The sequence below is a fragment of the Carcharodon carcharias genome, chromosome 25 (genome assembly GCF_017639515.1).
Source record: "Carcharodon carcharias isolate sCarCar2 chromosome 25, sCarCar2.pri, whole genome shotgun sequence".
NCBI lineage: Eukaryota > Metazoa > Chordata > Chondrichthyes > Lamniformes > Lamnidae > Carcharodon > Carcharodon carcharias.
In genome coordinates, this window is record NC_054491.1 from 33,959,434 (window position 1) to 33,978,994 (window position 19,561).

At 42.7% G+C, this 19,561-nt stretch overlaps 1 protein-coding gene across 13 annotated transcripts in view; it reads right to left on the reverse strand.

Annotated features, from left to right (window-relative positions):
- pknox2 (pbx/knotted 1 homeobox 2) overlaps positions 1-19,561 on the reverse strand; it is a 432,107-nt gene that overhangs the window by 51,505 nt on the left and 361,041 nt on the right. For all 13 annotated transcript variants that reach the window (XM_041174176.1, XM_041174172.1, XM_041174169.1 and 10 more), the window contains 2 exons: positions 11,311-11,425; positions 6,578-6,675 (listed from right to left, as the gene is read on the reverse strand). In XM_041174176.1, coding sequence (XP_041030110.1) covers positions 6,578-6,675; positions 11,311-11,425 — 213 coding nt within the window. The remainder of the gene's footprint in view (positions 1-6,577; positions 6,676-11,310; positions 11,426-19,561) is intronic.

Consider the following 19,561-nt stretch of genomic DNA (forward strand, 5'->3'; position numbering starts at 1 on the left):
CGTATGTCTGGCCTTCTCAGTTTGAATGGCATTTCACCCTCTTGGTCCTGGTTCCCCTTGTATACACTTACAGAACAGATAGTTCACAGTGCAATTCTGATTAAAATTATGACTTGTAAGAACCCTTTAAGACAGTACATTACACACGATTATTATACAAGTTTTTTTTAAGATAACTTATATTTCTTCACAGTACTGAAAACTTTCAATGATTGCCTCACAGCAAGTGCTAATGAATCGTTGCACTTGTAAAGATGCGCAGCAGAATTCTATTTATGCAAAAAAAATTAATGAGGCATCTGTGTAGGAGCATTGGGTGTAAGTCAATGAGAAATAGTCACCTTCCATACGATTTCACAGTTAGCATGCTCCCTGTACCCCGCAGTCCCCAACAACCCACTGCCAAAAAAAAAATGCAGGACAACTGGTCTGATTAACAATGTTTTAATTGGTGTGATCAAGCCTCACAGTGCTTATTAGTATATAGGATGGTACTGAAGTAATTACAGTTAGTGTCAGATTACTGCCACTACTCCCATTCCACAGCAAATATGCAGTAACATTATCTAAGACAGCACAACCAGCCAAATAACTTGACTGTGCAGAATCTGTTTAAAATACAGCTCCATTTTTGCCATGCCTTGCCTGCACTATTCTACAACATTCTTTATTTTGTGTGAATTCTTTGCTGAAAGTGAGGGTTGGTTAGGCAGCTACCATAAACATCAAGAATGCTCTGATCTGGCGCAGTAAAGCTCCTTGTATTCAACCCCACAGACATGCGTTGCTCTTAAGAGTATCCCAACTGTACTAATTGTAAATGGCTACACGATGACTGGTTCAACTTTGGCAAACCAAACAAGTTTGCCAATTTAGCATTAATTAACAATTTGTACTGTTGGCCCAAGTCCGCAAGGAACTGAATTTAGGACTGCATGACTTAACATAAAAAGAATGCTTAAGGCCATCAAACACTATAGACCGCTATCCCATTAGTTTTGTCTGAATTTCAATCCAGGTCCAGGAAGTAAAAGGCCAGCTCTTAACCCATTCCACCACCCAGTTCCCAGGTGTGGGTGAGTTCAACAACAAATAAGCTTGCATTTACCTAGTGACATTCATACCCTCAAGATGTCCCGAACACTTTAGAATCAGTAAATTACTGTTTAAGTGTAGTCACTGTTATGCAAATACAGCAGTCATTTTGTGCACAGTAAAGTCCCACAAACAGCAAGGTGATCATCAGACCCCATGTACTATACTGCTCAGTAACGCTTTTACTGGACAATAACTGTTGCTGATGTTGGTTTTTTTTTGCACTTTGCCCCCTCCAGACATTAACATCTTAGCAGGGTACAGACCGTGCTCTGTACTAATGACTCTCTCATTGGGATATAGTCAGTACCCAGTTCATGATTCTCTCACTGGGATATAAACAGTACTCTGTGTTAATGTAACTCCAATGTCAGAGAGTTAAGCTAAGGATCTGGGAAGTTAAAAGCTTCATTTGTTTAGATAGTAAGAGTTAAGTAAAACATTTACGTCAACTTCCTGATATTGAAGTGAATCAGCTGAAGTGAAGTGAGTAGCTGGTGAGCCCTTTTTTTTAGTACGTTTTATTACCTAATAGACAGAAGATTGGCAAGGCTCTGACCTCTCGAATGCACATTCATTTGCATGTGGGAACTCCAGGACACTTCCTGTGTCCTCGGTAACCAAATGTGCAGGAAGCGTCAATAGGTACTGCAGCTTGAGTTCCAGGTTTCAGAGCTTGAGTAGCAGTTGGTATCACTGCAGCCCATCTGAGAGGTTTGGAGCTTTGTGGATAGCGTGGTTATAGATGTGGTCACCCCACAGGGAGAGAGGGAATGGATGACCACCAAGCAGTCAAAAAGAAACAGGCAGGTAGTGCTTGGGTTCCTTGAGGGGGACACAAAGAAGGCTGAAAGAGCAATAGTGATAGGAGATTTGATAGTTAGAATAACAGTTGGACTTTTCTGTGGCCACAGTCATTAATCTAATATGTCGCCTCTCCTGTGCCAGGGTCAAGGATGTCATTGAATGGCTACAGGCTATACTGAGGGGGGGAGAGTGAACAGCAGTCCACGTCTGTACTAATGACATAGGCAGAAAGAGGAATGTGGTCCTGTAGACAGGATTTAGGGAGCTAGATAGAAAATTAGCAAGTAGGACCTCGAGAGAGTAATCTCCGGATTACTCTTGGCATCACGTGCAAATGAGTACAGAAATAGGAGGATAAAACAGATGAATGCGTGGCTGTAAAGATGGTGCAGTAGGGAGGGCTTTAAATTCCTGGGACATTAGGACCAGTTCTAGGGAGATGGGACTTAAACAGGCCTTGGAGGGCGATTTTCTACTGCTATTGGCTGAATGTCCTTTTGGCTTGATGGCAGCTTCTTGTTAGTGGAGAATATATGCATTGGAATTCCTACAGTTCCACATGCTATAAGATTGGCCTTTTCAGCAACTTCAGGTACAGGGCGTGAATCATTTGTTCACCGTGTAAGCTTGATGCTGAAATAGGGCACATCAAAGCTATCCTGCTGGATAATGGCTACCCTGATCAGGTTACTGCTCATTGCATATCATGCAATGAATAGGCCTAAGGTTGCCACTTTCAGTCATGAAAAATACCCATTCTATCTCAGATTATCCTGCAAGGGTAAGGCATCTCATAAGCAGTTGAATCTAGCCGTTTCACAGTGTTATTATGTAGTAGCAACACGAGTGGTATTCTCCACTAACAGTTTTTGCTGTCAAGCCAAAAGACATTATGTCTATCACACAAACAAGTAATGTGACATATGAATTTCAGCAATAAAAACAAAAAATGCTGGAAAAACTCAGCAGGTTTGGCAGAATCTGTGGAGAGAGAAACAGAATTAATGTTTCGAGCCCGTATGACTCTTCTTCAAAGCTAAAAGGAAGTAGAAATGTGATGGCTTTTATACTGTTTAAGAGGGGGTGTAGCAGGTGCAGCAAGATAGAAGGTCAGGGATAGGTGGAAGCTCAGGAGAGATTGACAAAGATGTCATGGACACAAAGACAAAGGGATTGTTAATGGTAGTGGTAAAGACTAAAGAGGGTGCTGATAATAGCATAAAAGTAAAAGCAGAATGTATTAATAGCAGAACAAGTGTGAGCACTCTGTGAAAGCAATACATAGAAACAATTGGTGGGTGTGTGTGTTGGGGGGGGCGGCGATTGGGGAAAAAGGATTTTAAAAATGAATAAATAAAAATAAATAAAAGATTAAAACTAAAATAGCAAAATAAGTTTGGATTAAAAAAGGGGTCAAGATGGAAGAGAGTGTCTGAAATGGTCTGAAATTGTTGAACTCGATGTAAAGTCCAGGAGGCTATAAAGTGCCTCATCGGAAGAAGAGGTTCTGTTCCTCCAGTTTGCATTGGGCTTCATTGGAACATTGTAGCAGGGCAAGGGTGGACATATGGGCACGAGAACAAGATGGTATGTTGAAATGGCAAGCAACAGGGGGGTCTCAGTCATATTTGTGGACTGAGTGAAGCAGTCATCCAGTCTGCGTTTAGTCTTCCCAATGTAGAAGTAAACCTGAAGGAGGTGCAAGTAAAGTGTTGCTTCACCTGAATGGAGTGTTTGGGGCCTTGGAAGGTCAGGAGGGAAGAGGTAAAGCAGCAGGAGTTGCACCTTCTGCGATTGTATGGGAATGTGCCGTGGAAAGTGAATGAGGTGTTGGGGGTGATGGAGGAGTGGGCCAGGTGTCCCGGAGTGAACGGTCCCTACAGCTGATGCTGATGTGAGGGTGTCGCTGAGGGGAAAGATGTGTTTGGTGGTGCATCATGCCGGAGATGGCAGAAGTTGCAGAGGATGGTCCTCTGAATGTGGAGTCTGGTGGGGTGAAAAGTGAGGACAAGGGGATCTCTATCAAGGTTCTGGGAGGGAAGGGAAGGGGTGAGGCCAGAGGTGCGGGAAATGGGTCGGACATGGCTGAGGTCTCTGTCTACCACAGTTGGGGGGAAACCTTGGTTAAGGAAAAATGAAGACATGTCAGAAGCACTGTCTTGGAAGGTGGTATCAACGGAACAGTTGTGACGAAGGCGGAGAAATTGAGAGAATGGGACGGAGTCCTTACAGGAAGTGGGGTGTGAGGAGCTGTCACTGAAGTAGCTGAGGAGTCAGTGGGCTTGTAACGAATATTGGTGGACAATCCATTACCAGAAATGGAGACGGAGAGGTCAAGGAAGGGAAGGGAAGTGTCAGAGATAGACCAGTGAAGGAGAGTGGGGTGGAAATTGGAAGCAAAATCAATGAATTTTTCCAGGTCCAGAAGAGAAAATGAAGCAGCATCAATGCAGTCATCGATGTACCGAAAGAAGAGTTGTGGGAGGGGGCCTGAGTAGGACCAGAACAAGGAAAGTTCCACATACCCTACAAAAAGAGAGGCATAACTGAGGCCCATGAGGATACCCATAACCACACCTTCTATTTAGAGGAAGTGAGACAAGTTAAAGGAAAAATTGTTCAGTGAGAAAACAAGTTCAGCCAGGCAGAGGAGAGTGGTGGTGGATGGGGATTGTTTGAGCCTCTGTTCAAGGAAGAAGCAGAGAGCCCTCAGACCGTGCTGGTGGGGGATAGATGTGTAGAGGAATTGGGCGATGAAGATGATGTGCTGGTTAGGGCCAGGAAGCTGGAAATTGTTGATAAGATGTAGGGCATCAGAGGAATCACAAATGTGGGTGGGAAGAGACTGAACAAGGGGAGAGGGAATGGAGTCAAGAATTTCAGTGATGCCAGGTATGTAGGCCATACATTCCAACGACTGGCAGATCATATCAAACAGCATGTCCCTTCAGCTGTTCACAACAGGCAAAGTACAAAGTACAAAGCACAAAGCTGTACCCAAACAGCACGTGCTTGCAAAACTTAAAACATAGCGTCCAACAGTAGCTGTGATTCCATGACTGGACAACAATCCTGATTGTGCTACGAGCTACACTGACAACCAATTTAATATTATTAGTTGGGCTTGCAGTGTGGTTCGCTTATGCGTGCTATATTCACATACAGGGCCCTGTCCTTTACAGACAGAAGGAGCAGGTTCATCTATTGCTCTTTTTCAACTAAACAAAAGCTTGGGGGACAGCCATTCACCTTGTTCATTCCTAATGGTAATGCCTTGACCAGAGTTGACCTGCATGGTTTGAATTTAAACAAGAGCTTGGCCGTTAACTGCTTCCTGGTGCATTCTCAATGGAAACGCTTCTAAAAATCAGAGTCCGCTTGCCAACTGATCAGCACTCTCTTACCCTGTAGTATGAATTGTTGTTTCCTTTACAATTGGTATTCTTGCATATCTATCCTGATAAATATAAGATGAAAAGCTTCATCAGCATGTCTTTTTTCAGTAATACTCAAGTTCTGTGCTACCAAATGACTATCTGTGCACAGAATACTGGGAGAGACAGATAGCACCAGTGCAGGAAATAGTAAGGTAGCAGTTGGGTTCAGTGTAAAGGAGAAAGTCTAAATTAGGGTTACTGTGCATGCATGTGAATGCACAGTGTAGTAATGGATTGGTAAGTTGCAGGCAGAGATAGCCAAATGGAAATATGATTTTGTGGCTAAAACGGAAATGTCGCTCAAAGAAGGGCAGGACTGGGTATTAAATATTCTTGGATATAAGATGCTGAGAAAAGATAGGATGGGGGAAAAGGGGTTGGGGTGGCAGTATTGATAAGGAGAACAATGCAGTGCTGGAGAGAGAGGATGCCACAGAGGGGTCAAGGACAGAATGCAGCTGCATAGGTTAATGGTGGAAGAGGAGGTAGTTTAGACACTTGAAGGTTTAAAGTTTGTAAGGAGGTGGTATTGCATAGAAGGTAATGTGTAGATTATCTGTACTTAAAGATAAGGCACTCGCATCAGATTAAACATATCCAAGGACACAAAGGAAAGCGAGAGTGGAAATTTCAGAGTCACTGGTGATAATTTTCCAATCTTCCTTAGTCTCAGGGCTTGGATGGAGTGGATAGGGAGAAATTGCTCCACTGGTGGAAGGATCAAGAACCAGTGGGCACAGATTTAAGGTAATTGGCAAAAGAAGCAATGACAACAGACATGAAGGGCTGAATGGCCTTCTTCTGTGCTGTAACCATCCTATGATAATGATTCTCTCACTGGGGTATAGTCAGCACTGTGTTAATAACGGTCTCACTGGGGTACAGTCAGTATCCTGTGTTAATGGCTTTTTCACTGGTGTACAGTCAGTAAGTATCCTGTGTTAATGATTGTGTTTGCCATTAGTCTAGTTCTCAAGTTCAAGTAATTGTTCTCCTTGAGGCAGGGTCAAGTGGGTGCCCTTCTAACAAGATCCTAAGTCTGATACTGGGGAACATGGCAGTGAACCCATGGTACATCTGCCCAATTCATCTGCTTTGAGGGGATTCTTGGTCTCTGGTGCTAACTCAATCTCAAGAAGCTTCAGACTTTAGACTTAGTTAACAATTATATTGCTTTCATCTTAGTGGCCTCAAGGGCTGAACTACAAAGAACTATAGAAACTATCTACATCTCTCACCTGTGTGTTCTGGATTTGTATTGTACCCTGCGGAATGGCCTGGGTCACCACTTGACCCTGAGAGGTTACCATAGTTACCGGCTGGTAAATTGTTCCACCTGTGAAGTAATGTAGAACAAAAGACAAAGTAAGTACATTTGCAGCTCTCTTTTTAGAACCTCTCTGCTGTACATTAACTTGCATTCAAACCGTGAAGGTTTTTTATTCCAGAGTGTCAAGGACACTATTTGACTGGTGTCAAATAGCATAGAGAGCACAAACCAAAAATAATATAGGAAAAGTAGACAAAAAAATATAGGAAACTCAGGAAAAAATAGGAAATATGTAAAATTATATAGGCAATACAGACAAAATCATATGGGTAAGACAGATGAAACAATATAATTAGAGCAGATAAAATATTAGAAGGGCAAATGAGATTTTATGACATCTATTTTTCAGTTCTTGGGATTGATTAGTTAGTAATCCCAGGACAGCAGCATGCCTCACTCTTTATACATTGACAGAGTTTCACCATCAGTAGGGCAACTATCCAAACAGCTCCACCACTCTGACACCCTTTGACAATGCTACTTGAGTTCACAGCTTGGATGTGTGGAGACCCTGTGGAACTGTCAAGGCCCTCCTTTCCCTTACAACACAGGCTACCCTCCTCCTTGTTATTTAAGATCAGGTTCCTAGCATTGTCATCATGAGCTTGTTTCTGATCACTTTTGCAACAGAGTAATGATTTAACAACCTGCTAGAGTGCCTAATGGTCATCTCAGTTTTAATACAACAATACAAAAACTTTCAACAAGGCTAATATCAAAAGACAAAGACCTGCTCCACTGATGCTTAAGTATGTTTACAAACTACAGTCACTTCAGGCAACTGACAATAGAGAAGCAAAAACTTCCTTTAATTTTCTCTCAAAACAAATGTGAAATTTAAAATAAAATCGAAATGTAAAAATTCTACCAAATTGATAAATTTAAGAGTAAACCACATTGCTCTGGGTCACATGTAGGCCAGATCAGGTAAGGATGTCTTTCCCTAAAAGGCATTTGTGAACCAAGTGGGTTTTTACGACAATCAGCAATGGTTTGTGGTTATCAGACTTTTTAATTCTAGGTTTTATTTATTCAAATTTCACCATCTGCCGTGCTGAGATTTGAACCCCAGAGCATTACCCTGGGTCTCTGGAATACTAGTCCAGTGACAATACCACTGTACCATCACCTCCCCCTATACTTTTAGTTTGCCTCCCTCCCAAGGTGTTTCATAGATGGATGGAGGAAAAACATAACATATACCTTCTGTATTTGCGTTGAATTATTTTTTAGGGTTTCCTTCTTTAGATGAATAAGATAGCACAAGTACCAAATGGAAAGACTCTATTAAATTTTTTATTTCATTTACCAAGTGAAAAATTCAAGTTGCTCACGATAAATGTGCAAACTGTTTGCAAGATAGACAGAAAGACTTATGTACATTAGTAAAATTACACACTAATGTAAAATTAAAAATCAACCCATATCCTTCTAGATCTCATTTTTAAAAATTCAGTAGTCAGGCCCACCAGGATTTAAGATATCACACAACCCTCATGCATTCTTTAAACCTGTGAAAGTTTAAACATGACATGATGTTTAAAAAGAAACATGGTTTGCTGGCATTTTCAATCACATTCTCCGTGTCATTCCATTTCTTCTCTTTCCTCAACTTCCATGTCTTCTTCCAAATCATGTTCTGTTTCCTCTTCTTCTTCTTCATGCTCGTTTGCAAGATGTGCAAACTGAGAGGTTGATGCTTCTTTAGACGAGCTAGATGATGAGCGTCAATGTCTACTGTGTGGCTAAACACGATGTCTTCTCACTTGTTTACCTGTTTCATACCTGCTTACAGATGATTCTGCATTGAAGTAATCCTCAGAAAGACCTCTAGGGAGATCATCATGAAGTTGTCAATGGTTTGCATCTCGGGATGGACTTGCTAGTCACTCTTCATGAGGGAGGAAACCCTCTAACTTTGGCTGTGGCCAATATTATTATTTGCATGATCTCTAATAGATGGAAAAAGTTAGAGAATTCTTCTTGCCTTCTTTGAAAAGCCTACTCCACAAAGTGTGACATGACATTGCAATATAGTATTTTTGGGATGCAAGGATATCTTGAAGAGTTCTAACACTTTATTCACACGGCATCTCCATAGTCTTTCAGCTCTTGTGGCCTGTTTTCTGCCACAAGTTTTATCACAGCGCCAAGGGTCAGATTGTTCTTGTAGGCAGTGGACCAATGGCTTAATATGGTTTCCTCGAGTTTCAGAGAAGCCAGTTCTCCTTCTGCAATGCCTTTCAATTCACTATCTCTGTAGGTGCCCTTACAGCACTCTTCTCGGATGGATCACAACTTGGGACCATCACATTCCTGTGTCATGTCAAACAGAACTTCTCGGTTCATGATAACACTGTCAATTACCCCAGGTAGACTTAGATTGCCTCTCTAGAAGAAAGGGGCGAGATAATTCCACCAAAATATCTATTTGGAATGTCTAATGGAGAAGGAATTTGTAAGAGGTGAGTTTCTTTAACATTCCTCTTACTTTAGAAGTATCTTCTTTCTTTACCTCAGCCCATTGCTTACTTTCTATGTCATTTAGATGGGCACCAATAGCGTAGCTCCTTTCCAATGTCATCAATGCTCGTTGTTTGTGATCAATCCAACAAGTGGCCTCTACTTGTATTGGTCTGAGGTTGGCTTCCTCTAGCAAGTCACCAAGTTCTTGAAGACACTTGGGTGACTTTCTGTAAAATGATTAAAAAGCCATCGATCTCTCAGGTGAAGTAGTTGCTTCTATATGCATCTTTGGTGGCAAGTTCCATTTGGTGTGCAGAGAGTAGATTCCAATTAGCCACAGCATCTCCACCACCAGCTTTGCTAAGATCCCATCTCTCTGCTAGTCTAATCTACACCATAGTCTGTCAGGTTCTTTTTCCATTCTAGGATGCTCTTCTCTATGAATATTAAGTTGATGCAGTCCATGATCCCCTCCGCTTTTGCAATCTCAATATATTGGATTCCCAAAAAACCTCACATAGGATACCTCATCCAGGTGTTTGATGTGCGCCAACACATCTTTCTGGTCAGTGCTGCCATCCGTAAGAATACTTATAAAGCCTGTAGATTGCACCTGAGCGTTACAGTGCTGACGAACATCCTCAGCCAAGGAGTGAGTGAAGATGCACACTTGTGTTGGGTTCTCATAAACGAACATATATGCTTCCAAGATCCAAAGTTCATTCCTTGGGAATTCCAATGGTGACGGTGTGGGTGTGAACGGGGAGAGATGCTATTCTCTAGAGATCCTCTGACTATGGTCAACCAGCTAGGAGTTGAAGCATGCAAGGCCAGGTCTCTGTAACTGGACGATGGAAGACAAGCATTGAAAGAGGACAATGCACTGTGCTTAACATAATGGAGATGTCAAAGAAGACCAGGAGAGATAATGCACCCTATCCATAGTACAGTTTACGAAATTCAACTTTTCCAAGCCTCCATTGCCAGCATCCTATCCATCAACAAGTTATGCTCCTCCATCACTCATGTCCTTGTTGACCTCCACTGACCTTCCATTCCAATAACCATAATTAACTAGCAACTTACACATATAACTGGAAAAACCTTCATCTCTCAAGTTTGTACTTATTACATGTGCCAGCAGTTCAAGCAATAGGGTAATAACTCTGAAAAGAACAACATCTAACCTAACTCTTCATGGTTCTATCAACTTCCAATCATATTCCCTCTCAGTTTGTGTTTTCACAAAGTAAATGAGGTATCATTATATCTCAGGTAGCAGTGCATTCCACCTTCTGTGTGGAAAAGAAAATTGGGACATTTGATTCCAATCAAATCAAATCACTATGGCCAACCATGAAATATTTGTACTCCAATAACTTTTGGATTCTGCCCTCATAAGTAAAAGCACTAAGAACATCCCTGGCATGCACTTCAATGCCTTGATTACTTCATCATGTGCAAAAACTATAACTGGACACCATTAACTAAGTAAATTTGATGGTTACATTGATGAATTGCTAAGTATTGAATAGGTTGTATTTGAAGTTAATAAGGAACTAGGACTGGATAAGATGCCTCCAAGGACATTGAGGGAAATGAGAGCTGAAATTGTGCCACATAAACTCCATCAATTTGTACCAATCCATGAGTAGAATAACCATAGGCCTTGAAAGGACAGCTGGAAGCCACTCAAAGCAAAGAAAACAAAATGCTGACTTTTTTTTGGAGGGGGCCAGGAGGAACCATGATAATGCCAGGTTTCAGGAATGCCAAGTGAAGAGGAAAGGTCTTTTTCTCTTTGGTGCTTCAATTGAACTTTTCAAGATTTGAGAAGATTAATCCACATCTGTTGGAAATAATTAATCTTGGACAGGGCAGTGATAGGTGCTATGATGGTCTGAAAATTCTAGGGTGAAGCAAAAGTGGGGAAAACATCTAAGTGAGTGGTGAGTTTGGAAGTTTCAAATCTTAAGGCTTAGATCCCAAAGTGATACCCCCTCCCATTCCCAACCTCAAGGAATAGGCAAAAATAAACAAATCATCTCTGGTACTTAATCTCACAATCATTGTGGGGAGTAATGGAGAAAAAAGAAAGGATGTACGTGGTGGTGGGGCAAAGGAGAAAAGGAAATATCTAGAACTGACCAGTCCTTGAATCCTAACAACACTTACCTGTTACCACTTGTGTCGCCATGGCAGCATTCCCTTGTTGTAGCGCGGATGTTGGCACCACAATCCCCTGGGAGTTGACAGCATTGTTTATCGTTGTCAGAGAGTCTGGAGAGCTCTGCAGCAAAAAGCAAAGAATAAATGAGTCATGAAGGTGGTTTGAACAGCCAACGTCCCAGTGAAATTCCTGTCTGAACCATAAGGGAGCCAGCACCATACCGACTACTTTAAAGAAACACATGCAGGACTTCTACCTTAAACCACATCTCTCTGATTATTGATGAGTATCAATGAAGCAGGCCAAAAGATTGGGCTCCAATTTTTAACTGTTGTGCTGCAACTTTGGGTCAGGTTTTTCATGTGCACCTCACTGCATTGCCTTACGTATTGCTCCCCAATTTCCAGTAGGTTATTTGGGTCAGGTCAGCCCGGCTGACAACTTCAGGTTGAATAGGCTTGAATGAGTTGGGACAGAGGAGTCAGTTTGTGAATAAATGGTAACTGTCATTTTCCACACCAGTAATGGAGAAAATGTTGATTTTTTGACCATTTTCAAGTCCCGATTTTATCACAAGGTGGGTGAGAGTGCAAGAACTGAAGAACGTGGTCTCTGATATCCTGATAGTGAATCTCAACTTGAGCCCAGGAAAATAAGTGGCTCAATTGAGCTATTTAAATTAGCCGCACGTTCCACTGGAGACGGTGGCCTTCCATATCTGAATTCAGGCAAGTTAACAGAAAAGAATGATTCACAACATTCATGCTTTCAGGGTTTTCCAAAGGTGCTTCAAGCCAATGAAGTACCTTTGCAGCCTAATGATCATTGTAAGGTAGGAAACACAGAAGCCAGCTTAAGTACAGCAAGGACCCACAAACAGCAATGAGATTATGACCACATGATCTGTTTTAGTGATGTTGATTGAGGAATAATTTTTGTTTTATTCGTAGTATTTGGGCATTGCCGCAGGCCAGCATTTATTGCCCATCCCTAGTTGCCCTTGAGAAGATGATGGTGAGCTGCCTTCCTGAACCGCTGCAGTCCATGTGGTGTAGGTACACCCACAGTGCTGTTAGGAAGTGAGTTCCAGGATTTTGATCAAGCGACAATGAAGGAACGGCGATATATTTCCAAGTCAGGATGGTGAGTGATTTGGAGGGGAACTTCCAGGTGCTGATGTTCTCATGTGTCTGCGGTCCTTGTCCTTCTAGATGGTAGTGGTCATGGGTTGGAAGGTGCTGTCTAAGGAGCTTTGGTGAGTTGCTGCAGTGCATCTTGTAGATGCTACACATTGCTGCTATTGGACGTCGATGGTGGAGGGAGTGAATGTTTGTGGATGGAGCGTCAATCAAACGGGCTGCTTTGTCAAGCTTCTTGAGTGTTGTTGGATCTGCACTCATCCAAGGCAAGTGGAGAGTATTCCATCACACTCCTGACATGTGCCTTGTAGATGGTGGACAGGCTTTGAGGAGTCAGGAGGTGAGTCATTCGCCACAGGATTCCTATCCTCTGAACTGCTCTTGTAGCCACATATAGTATTTATATGGCTAGTCCAGTTCAGTTTTTGGTCAATGGTAACCCAGGATGTTGATAGTAGGGGTTTCAGCAATGGTAATGCCATTGAACATCAAGGGGCGATGGTTAGATTCTCCCTTGTTGGAGATGGTCATTGCCTGGCGCGAATGCTACTTGCCACCCCAACCCTACATATTATCCAGGTATTGTTGCATTTGGACATGGACTGCCTCAGTATCTGAGGAGCTGCGAATGGTGCTGAACATTGTGCCATCAGCAAACATCTCCACTTCTGAACTTATGATAGAAGGAAGGTCATTGATAAAGCAGCTGAAGATAGTTGGGCCTAGGTCACTAACCTGAGGAATTCTTGATGTCCTGGAGCTGAGATGACTGACCTCCAACAACCACAACCATCTTCCTTTGTGCTAGGTATGACTCCAGCTAGCCATGAGTTTCCTCCGATTCCCATTGACTGCAATTTTGCTAGGGCTCTTTGGTGCCACACTTGGTCAAATGCTGCCTTGATGTCAAGGGTAGTCACTCTCACCTCATCTCGGGAGTTCAGCTCTTTTGTCCGTGTTTGAACCAAGGCTGCAACGAGGTCAGCAGCTGAGTGGCCCTGAGCATCAGTAAGCAGGTTATTGCGAAGCAAGTGCTCCTTGATAGCATTGTTGATGACCCCTTCCATCACTTTACTGATGATGGAGAGTAGACTTATGGGACGGTAATTGGCCAGGTTGGATTTGTCCCTCTTTTTCTGTACAGGGTGTACCTGGGCAGTTTTCCACATAGCCGGGTAGATACCAGTGTTGTAGCTATACTGGAACAGCTTGGCTAGGGGCGCGGCATGTTCTGGAGCACAAGACTTCATTACCATTGCCGGAATGTTGTCAGGGCCCATAGCCTTTGCAGTATCCAGTGCCTTCAGCTGTTTCTTGATATCATGTGGCGTGAATCGAATTAGCTGAAGACTGTCATCTGTGATGCTGGGAACCTCCAAGGAAGGTGGGGTGGGGGGGGCGGGGGGCGGATCATCATTGGCACCCTGGCTGAAGATTGTTGCAAATGCTTCAGCCTTATAGTTTGCACTGATGTGTTGGGCTACCACCTCTGCTGGGTCTGTCCTGGAGGACAACCAATGTGGTACTGTTATTCAAAAAAAGGAGGGAGGGATAAACCAGGGAACTGCAGGCCAGTCAGTCTAACCTCAGTGGTGGGGAAACTATTGGAAGTAATTCTGAAGGACAGGATTAATTTACACTTGGCGAGGCAGGGATTAATCAAGGACAGTCAGCATGGTTTTGTTAAGGGGAGGTCACGTCTGAACAATTTGATTGAATTTTTCAAAGAGGTGACCAGGTGTGTAGATGAGGGCAACGCATTTGGCGTAGTCTACTTGGACTTCAGCAAGGCTTTTGACAAGGTCTCGCATGGGAGACTGATAACGAAGGTAAAAACCCATGGGATCCAAGGCAATTTGGCAAATTGGATCCAGAATTGGCTGAGTGGCAGGAAGCAGAGGGTGATGCTCGAGGAGTGTTTTTGTGACTGGATGCTTGTGTCCAGTAAGGTTCCATAGGGATCGATGTTGGGTCCCTTGCTGTTGGTGGTATATATAAACGATTTAGACTTCAATGTAGAGGGTTGATCAGTAAGTTCAAAGATGACACGAAAGTTGGTGGGTGGTAAATAGTGAGGAGGATAGCCTTAGATTACAGGAGGAGATAGACGGGCTGGTCAGATGGGCTGATCAGTGGCAAATGGAATTTAATCCAGATAAGTGTGAGGTGACGCACTTGGGCAGGACAAACAAGGCACAGGAATACATGATGAATGGTTGGACCCTGGGAAGTACCGAGGATCAGAGGGACCTTGGTGTGCATGTCCACCTGTTCCTTAAGGTAGCGGGACAAGTAGATAAGGTGGTTAAGAAGGCATATGAAATACTTGCCTTTATTAGTCAAGGCATAGAATATAAGAGCAGGGAGGTTATGTTGGAACTGTATAAAATGCTGGTTGAGCCACAGCTAGAGTATTGCGTGCAGTCCTGGAATCTGCATCATAGGAAGGAAGTGATTGTGCTCGAGAGGGTGCAGAGGAGATTTACCAGAACGTTGCCTCTATTGGACAGTTTTAGTTTTGAGGAGAGATTGGATAGGCTGGGGTTATTTTCCCTGGAGCAGAGGAGATTGAGGGCGGACATGATTGAGGTGCATAAAATTATGAGGGGAATAGATAAGTAGACAGGAAGGAACTTTTTCCCTTGGTGAAGGGATTAATAACCAGGAGGCATAGATTTAAGGTAAGGAGCCGGAGGTTTAGAGGGGATGTGAGGAAGAATTTTTTCACCCAGAGGGTGGTGGGAATCTGGAACTCACTGCCTGAAAGGGTGGTAGAGACAGAAACCTTCATAACATTTTAGTAGTATTTGGATGTGCACTTGCAATGCCATGGCATACAAGGCTATGGGCCTAGTGCTGGAAAATGGGATTAGAATAGTTAGGTACTTGTTTGACCAGCGCAGACTCAATGGGCTGAAGGGCCTTTTTCTGCGCTGTAGACCTCTATGATTTGCAGGGTCAACAGGGCTGAGTTGTCACTTCCGGTGCCCAGGTAGGTGCCAGGTGGTTCGTTCAGTTTCGTTCCTTCTGAACTCTTTAGCAGTTTGCTCAGCCATTTCAGAGGGCATTTAAGAGTCAACCACATTGCTATGGGTCTGGAGTCACATGTAGGCCAGACCAGGTAAAGACGGCAGGTTTCCTTCCCTAAAGAATATTAGTGAACCAGATGGGTTTTTACAATTTTTTTTTAATTAAATTCAGGTTCCACCATCTGAGATTTGAACCCAGGGCCCCAGACCTTGGGTCTCGAAGTCCAGTGATAATACCACTACACCACCACCTCCCGGTGCTGCCTAGGACTTCAGGTTTACTATAAGATGTTGGATGAACTCCCTTGCTCTTTGAATAGCACTGTTCAATTTTTTAGGTCTGCCTGAAGGGGCAGATGGGGCCTCAGCTTAGCATTTTACCCAAGAGACAGCAGTTCTGTACAGCATTCCCTCATTACTGCACTGTGCTGGACTGTCAGCCAAGATTTGGTCGAAGCATGGGACTTCAACTCACAACATTCAGAGGCTCGGAGCTGAGTGTGCTACTATTCAGTCACGGCTGGTAATTAAGGTTAAAATGGTGGCAGAAGCTTGCTGGAATTCATTGAAATTGCTACACAGCTCTACCCCCCCACCCCAACGAGCTGTCTTAAACCTAAGTTGCAGGGGAGAGGGTTTAAACTAAAGCCTTTTCCGAAAGAGTTTCCCACACCGTTCTTACTGGGGACAAATACCAGCATTTCTTTAATCTTGGCTCAGAATCCTGGAATTTCCTACCCAATACCATTAGCTCAGGATTTATGGCAATAAGCAATAACTTATAAAAGTTCAGAAGCAAATTTACATCTATGTAAACCCAAAGCCACAAGTGACTGTGTGCCGTTTAGGCCTCCACACTATAGGAAGGATGTCGAGACAATATACAGGGAACAGCACAGATTCACTAGGATGCTGCCTGGTATGAAGAAATATAAATATAAGGTAACGCTTGAGAAAGCTGGTTTTGTTGAAATAGAGATTATTAAAGGAACAATTGATAAGGGTATTTAAATCCTGGCACAGAGTAGATAGCCTGCTGACGGTGGTTGAGGGGTGAGAACGAGAGAAAATAGCTGAAAGATTAAACCCAAGGGATTTAGGATAGAGAACAGGAGAATCGTCCTTATTTTAAAGAGACCATAGTAAAGTTTAAAAACAGGTTAGATAGATAGTTGGAGGAAAGAGGAGCAAAGGAATATGGGAACAGACAGGACACATTTGATGATGATTATGGTAACTTGTGTGGAAGATAAACACCAACACAGAAATCACAGAATGACGCATGGGCTAGTTGAGCTGAATGGCTCTTCCTGTTTTGCATGCAATTCAAGGGGTACGTTTACCATCTTGACAAAAGGTCATTGACTTGAAAGGTCAACTCTGTTTCTTTCTCTACAGATGCTGCCAGGGCAGCTGGATATTTCCAGAATTTTCTGTCTTTATTTCTGATTTAAAGGACCCACAGAAACATTGCTTTGGTCCATCCGCCACCCTGTTCTTGGGGAATCTGGGCAAAGGGGAATTAGGCATTGTCAAAAACACTGCCTTCCCAGTGTCAGCCATAATCCCACAACCAACAATAGAAAAAGGCAGCAGAGTAGCACTTGTTAATCAGAGAAAATGCCACATACCCAGCAATGCATATCATACTTATACGATAACTTCCAATCTGCAGCAAAGGTCATGAGCTTACTATAAAACAATTAATGGCATTGGAATCTTTGAGCTGATGTAGAAGAAGTGGTCTCAGGAGAGAGATTACAGCAGGAAGATTAAATATTACATGGTGATCAGAAATTCATTTCTCAATTTCAAATTAAATTGGACTACATCTCGGCCTATTTATGAAATTGGAAGTACTGCAAATTCTATTTTTGCTGTACTTAGTTAGTTAGTTAGTGCCAGCCTGGTGCACAGCCTTGCAATCACTCAACATCGAGAATGACTGAAAGCACAGACTTGAGAATCATTGCAGCTTTGGAACTCTATGCACGAGCTACTACCTTCATCCTTCTCCCTGGCAACTGATTGAGGTTGAACCAGACTCGCTGTGACTTTGGTGTCCCCGAGATGAGTTCCCAGCCATGCCTCCATGCCATCAATAACACTTCCTATTTCCACCTCTGGAACATTGTCCGTATCTGCCCCTGCCTCAGCTCACTGGCTGCTGAAATTGTCATCCGTGCCTCTTGCACCTCCAGACTTGATTTATTCAACCCCACTCCTGTCCAGCCTCCTAATTTCCACCCTTCATAAACTTGAGGTCAACGAAAACTCTGCTGCCAGTGTCCTTACACGTACCGTGTCCCATTCATCCATCACCCCGTCCTTGCTGACTTACACTGCTTAACCAGGATAACCAGTGCTTCAATTTTAAAATTTTCATCCTTCCTCCACATCTCAAACCCCCTCCAGCCTCATAACCTTTTGAGATATCTGCACCCTCCTAATTCTGGACTCTTGAGCATCCCCAATTTTAATTGCTCCACCATTGGCGGGTATGTCTTCAGCTATCTAGGCCCTAGGGTCTGTAATTTCCTCTCCAAACCTCTCTGCCTTTAAGATTCTCCTTAAAACCTACTCTTGACCAAATTTTTGGCCATCTGGCCTAATATTGCCCTGCGTGATTCTTTGTCAAATTTTGCTTTATGATGTTCTTGTGAAATGTGTTGTGACACTTTATGGCACTACATAAATACAAATTTTGTTGCTGGTTAAAAAAAAACACTGATCTTCAGTAAAGTGCAGAATAAGAAACTGATTGATGTCTTCAGCAATATTTTCAATATGCAAAGAAAATCCACAATACATTTAAAAAAAGCTCTAACATCCAAGACTGAAACTGTAATATAAATTGTGGCCATCTTACAAGGGATCCCAATTAAACTGATTAATAATGAACAACATCAGATACTCAACAAGAAATCAAATAGGGAACTCAGAAGAAACATCTTTACCCAGAGAGTGATGAGAATATGAATCTCGCTATCACAAGCAGTAGCTGAGAGGAAATAGTACTGATGCAGCTCAGAAATAGAAAAAAATAGGGAAATAGTATAGATGCATCTTATTCTCAGGATAAGGGGCAGGCTAATTAAGTCTTAGATGAGGAGGAATTTCTTCACTCAGAGGGTGGTGAATCTTTGGAATCCTCAACCTCAGTGGGCTGAGAAAGCTCAAATCATTGAGATGTTCAAGATAGAAATTGATAGATTCCTGGGTACTAATGATATCAAAGGATATGGGGATAGCGGGAAAGATGGCATAGAGGTGGATGATCAGTCATGATCTATTTGAATGGCAGAGCAGGCTCGAAGGGCCGAATGGCGTACTCCTGCTCCAATGTTCCTATGCATCGAAGGAGAAGCTAAATAACTGTACAAGGGAGAAACGAATAGTGGTTTATGTTCAGGTGTAGTTCAGACATAGCATAAATGCTGGCATGAACTGGTTGGGCCGAATGTTCTGTTTCTATGCTGAGTATTCTACATAATTCTAGGTAGAATTGTACATCATACAATATCTAATATTCTTGAATTAGATAAAATTTTAAAGAATTAAATTATTTGGGGTTTGTGCAAATAAGTAGCACAGTTTATCTTGATAACCAAAATTCACTAAATTAGATGACTGTAGGAGGAGGATCTAGTACCTAAAAGGTTAACACGAGACTGAGTACAGTTCTGCCCACACGGTGCTGTAAGGCGGCACATGACCTAGAGCGAGGCCCAGTCTGGAGATGAGTAGTAATGTGCGAGGACCTAGTATGGAATCCTCTCCATACCTACAGTAAATATGTATATAGTTCAGTATTGTTCTTAAAGACTTCCTTGTAGTTTATACAAGAATCTTCGTGGTGTCCAAGCATATTGACAACAGAATCCATAATGGTACCCGTGGTAGGATCATCAATGACCAGCTGAAGTTCCAATCCCTTATTCTCTTATTATGGGGTGTCATAATAAGGTATTATGGTTGTGGGTTCAAGTTTTCTCTCCTGAATTTGTGCACATAATGTACTTCAGAGCAGGTGTGAGGGATTGCTGCACTGGCAGTGGCGCCTTCCCTCCTGTGAGTTGCTAAACCAA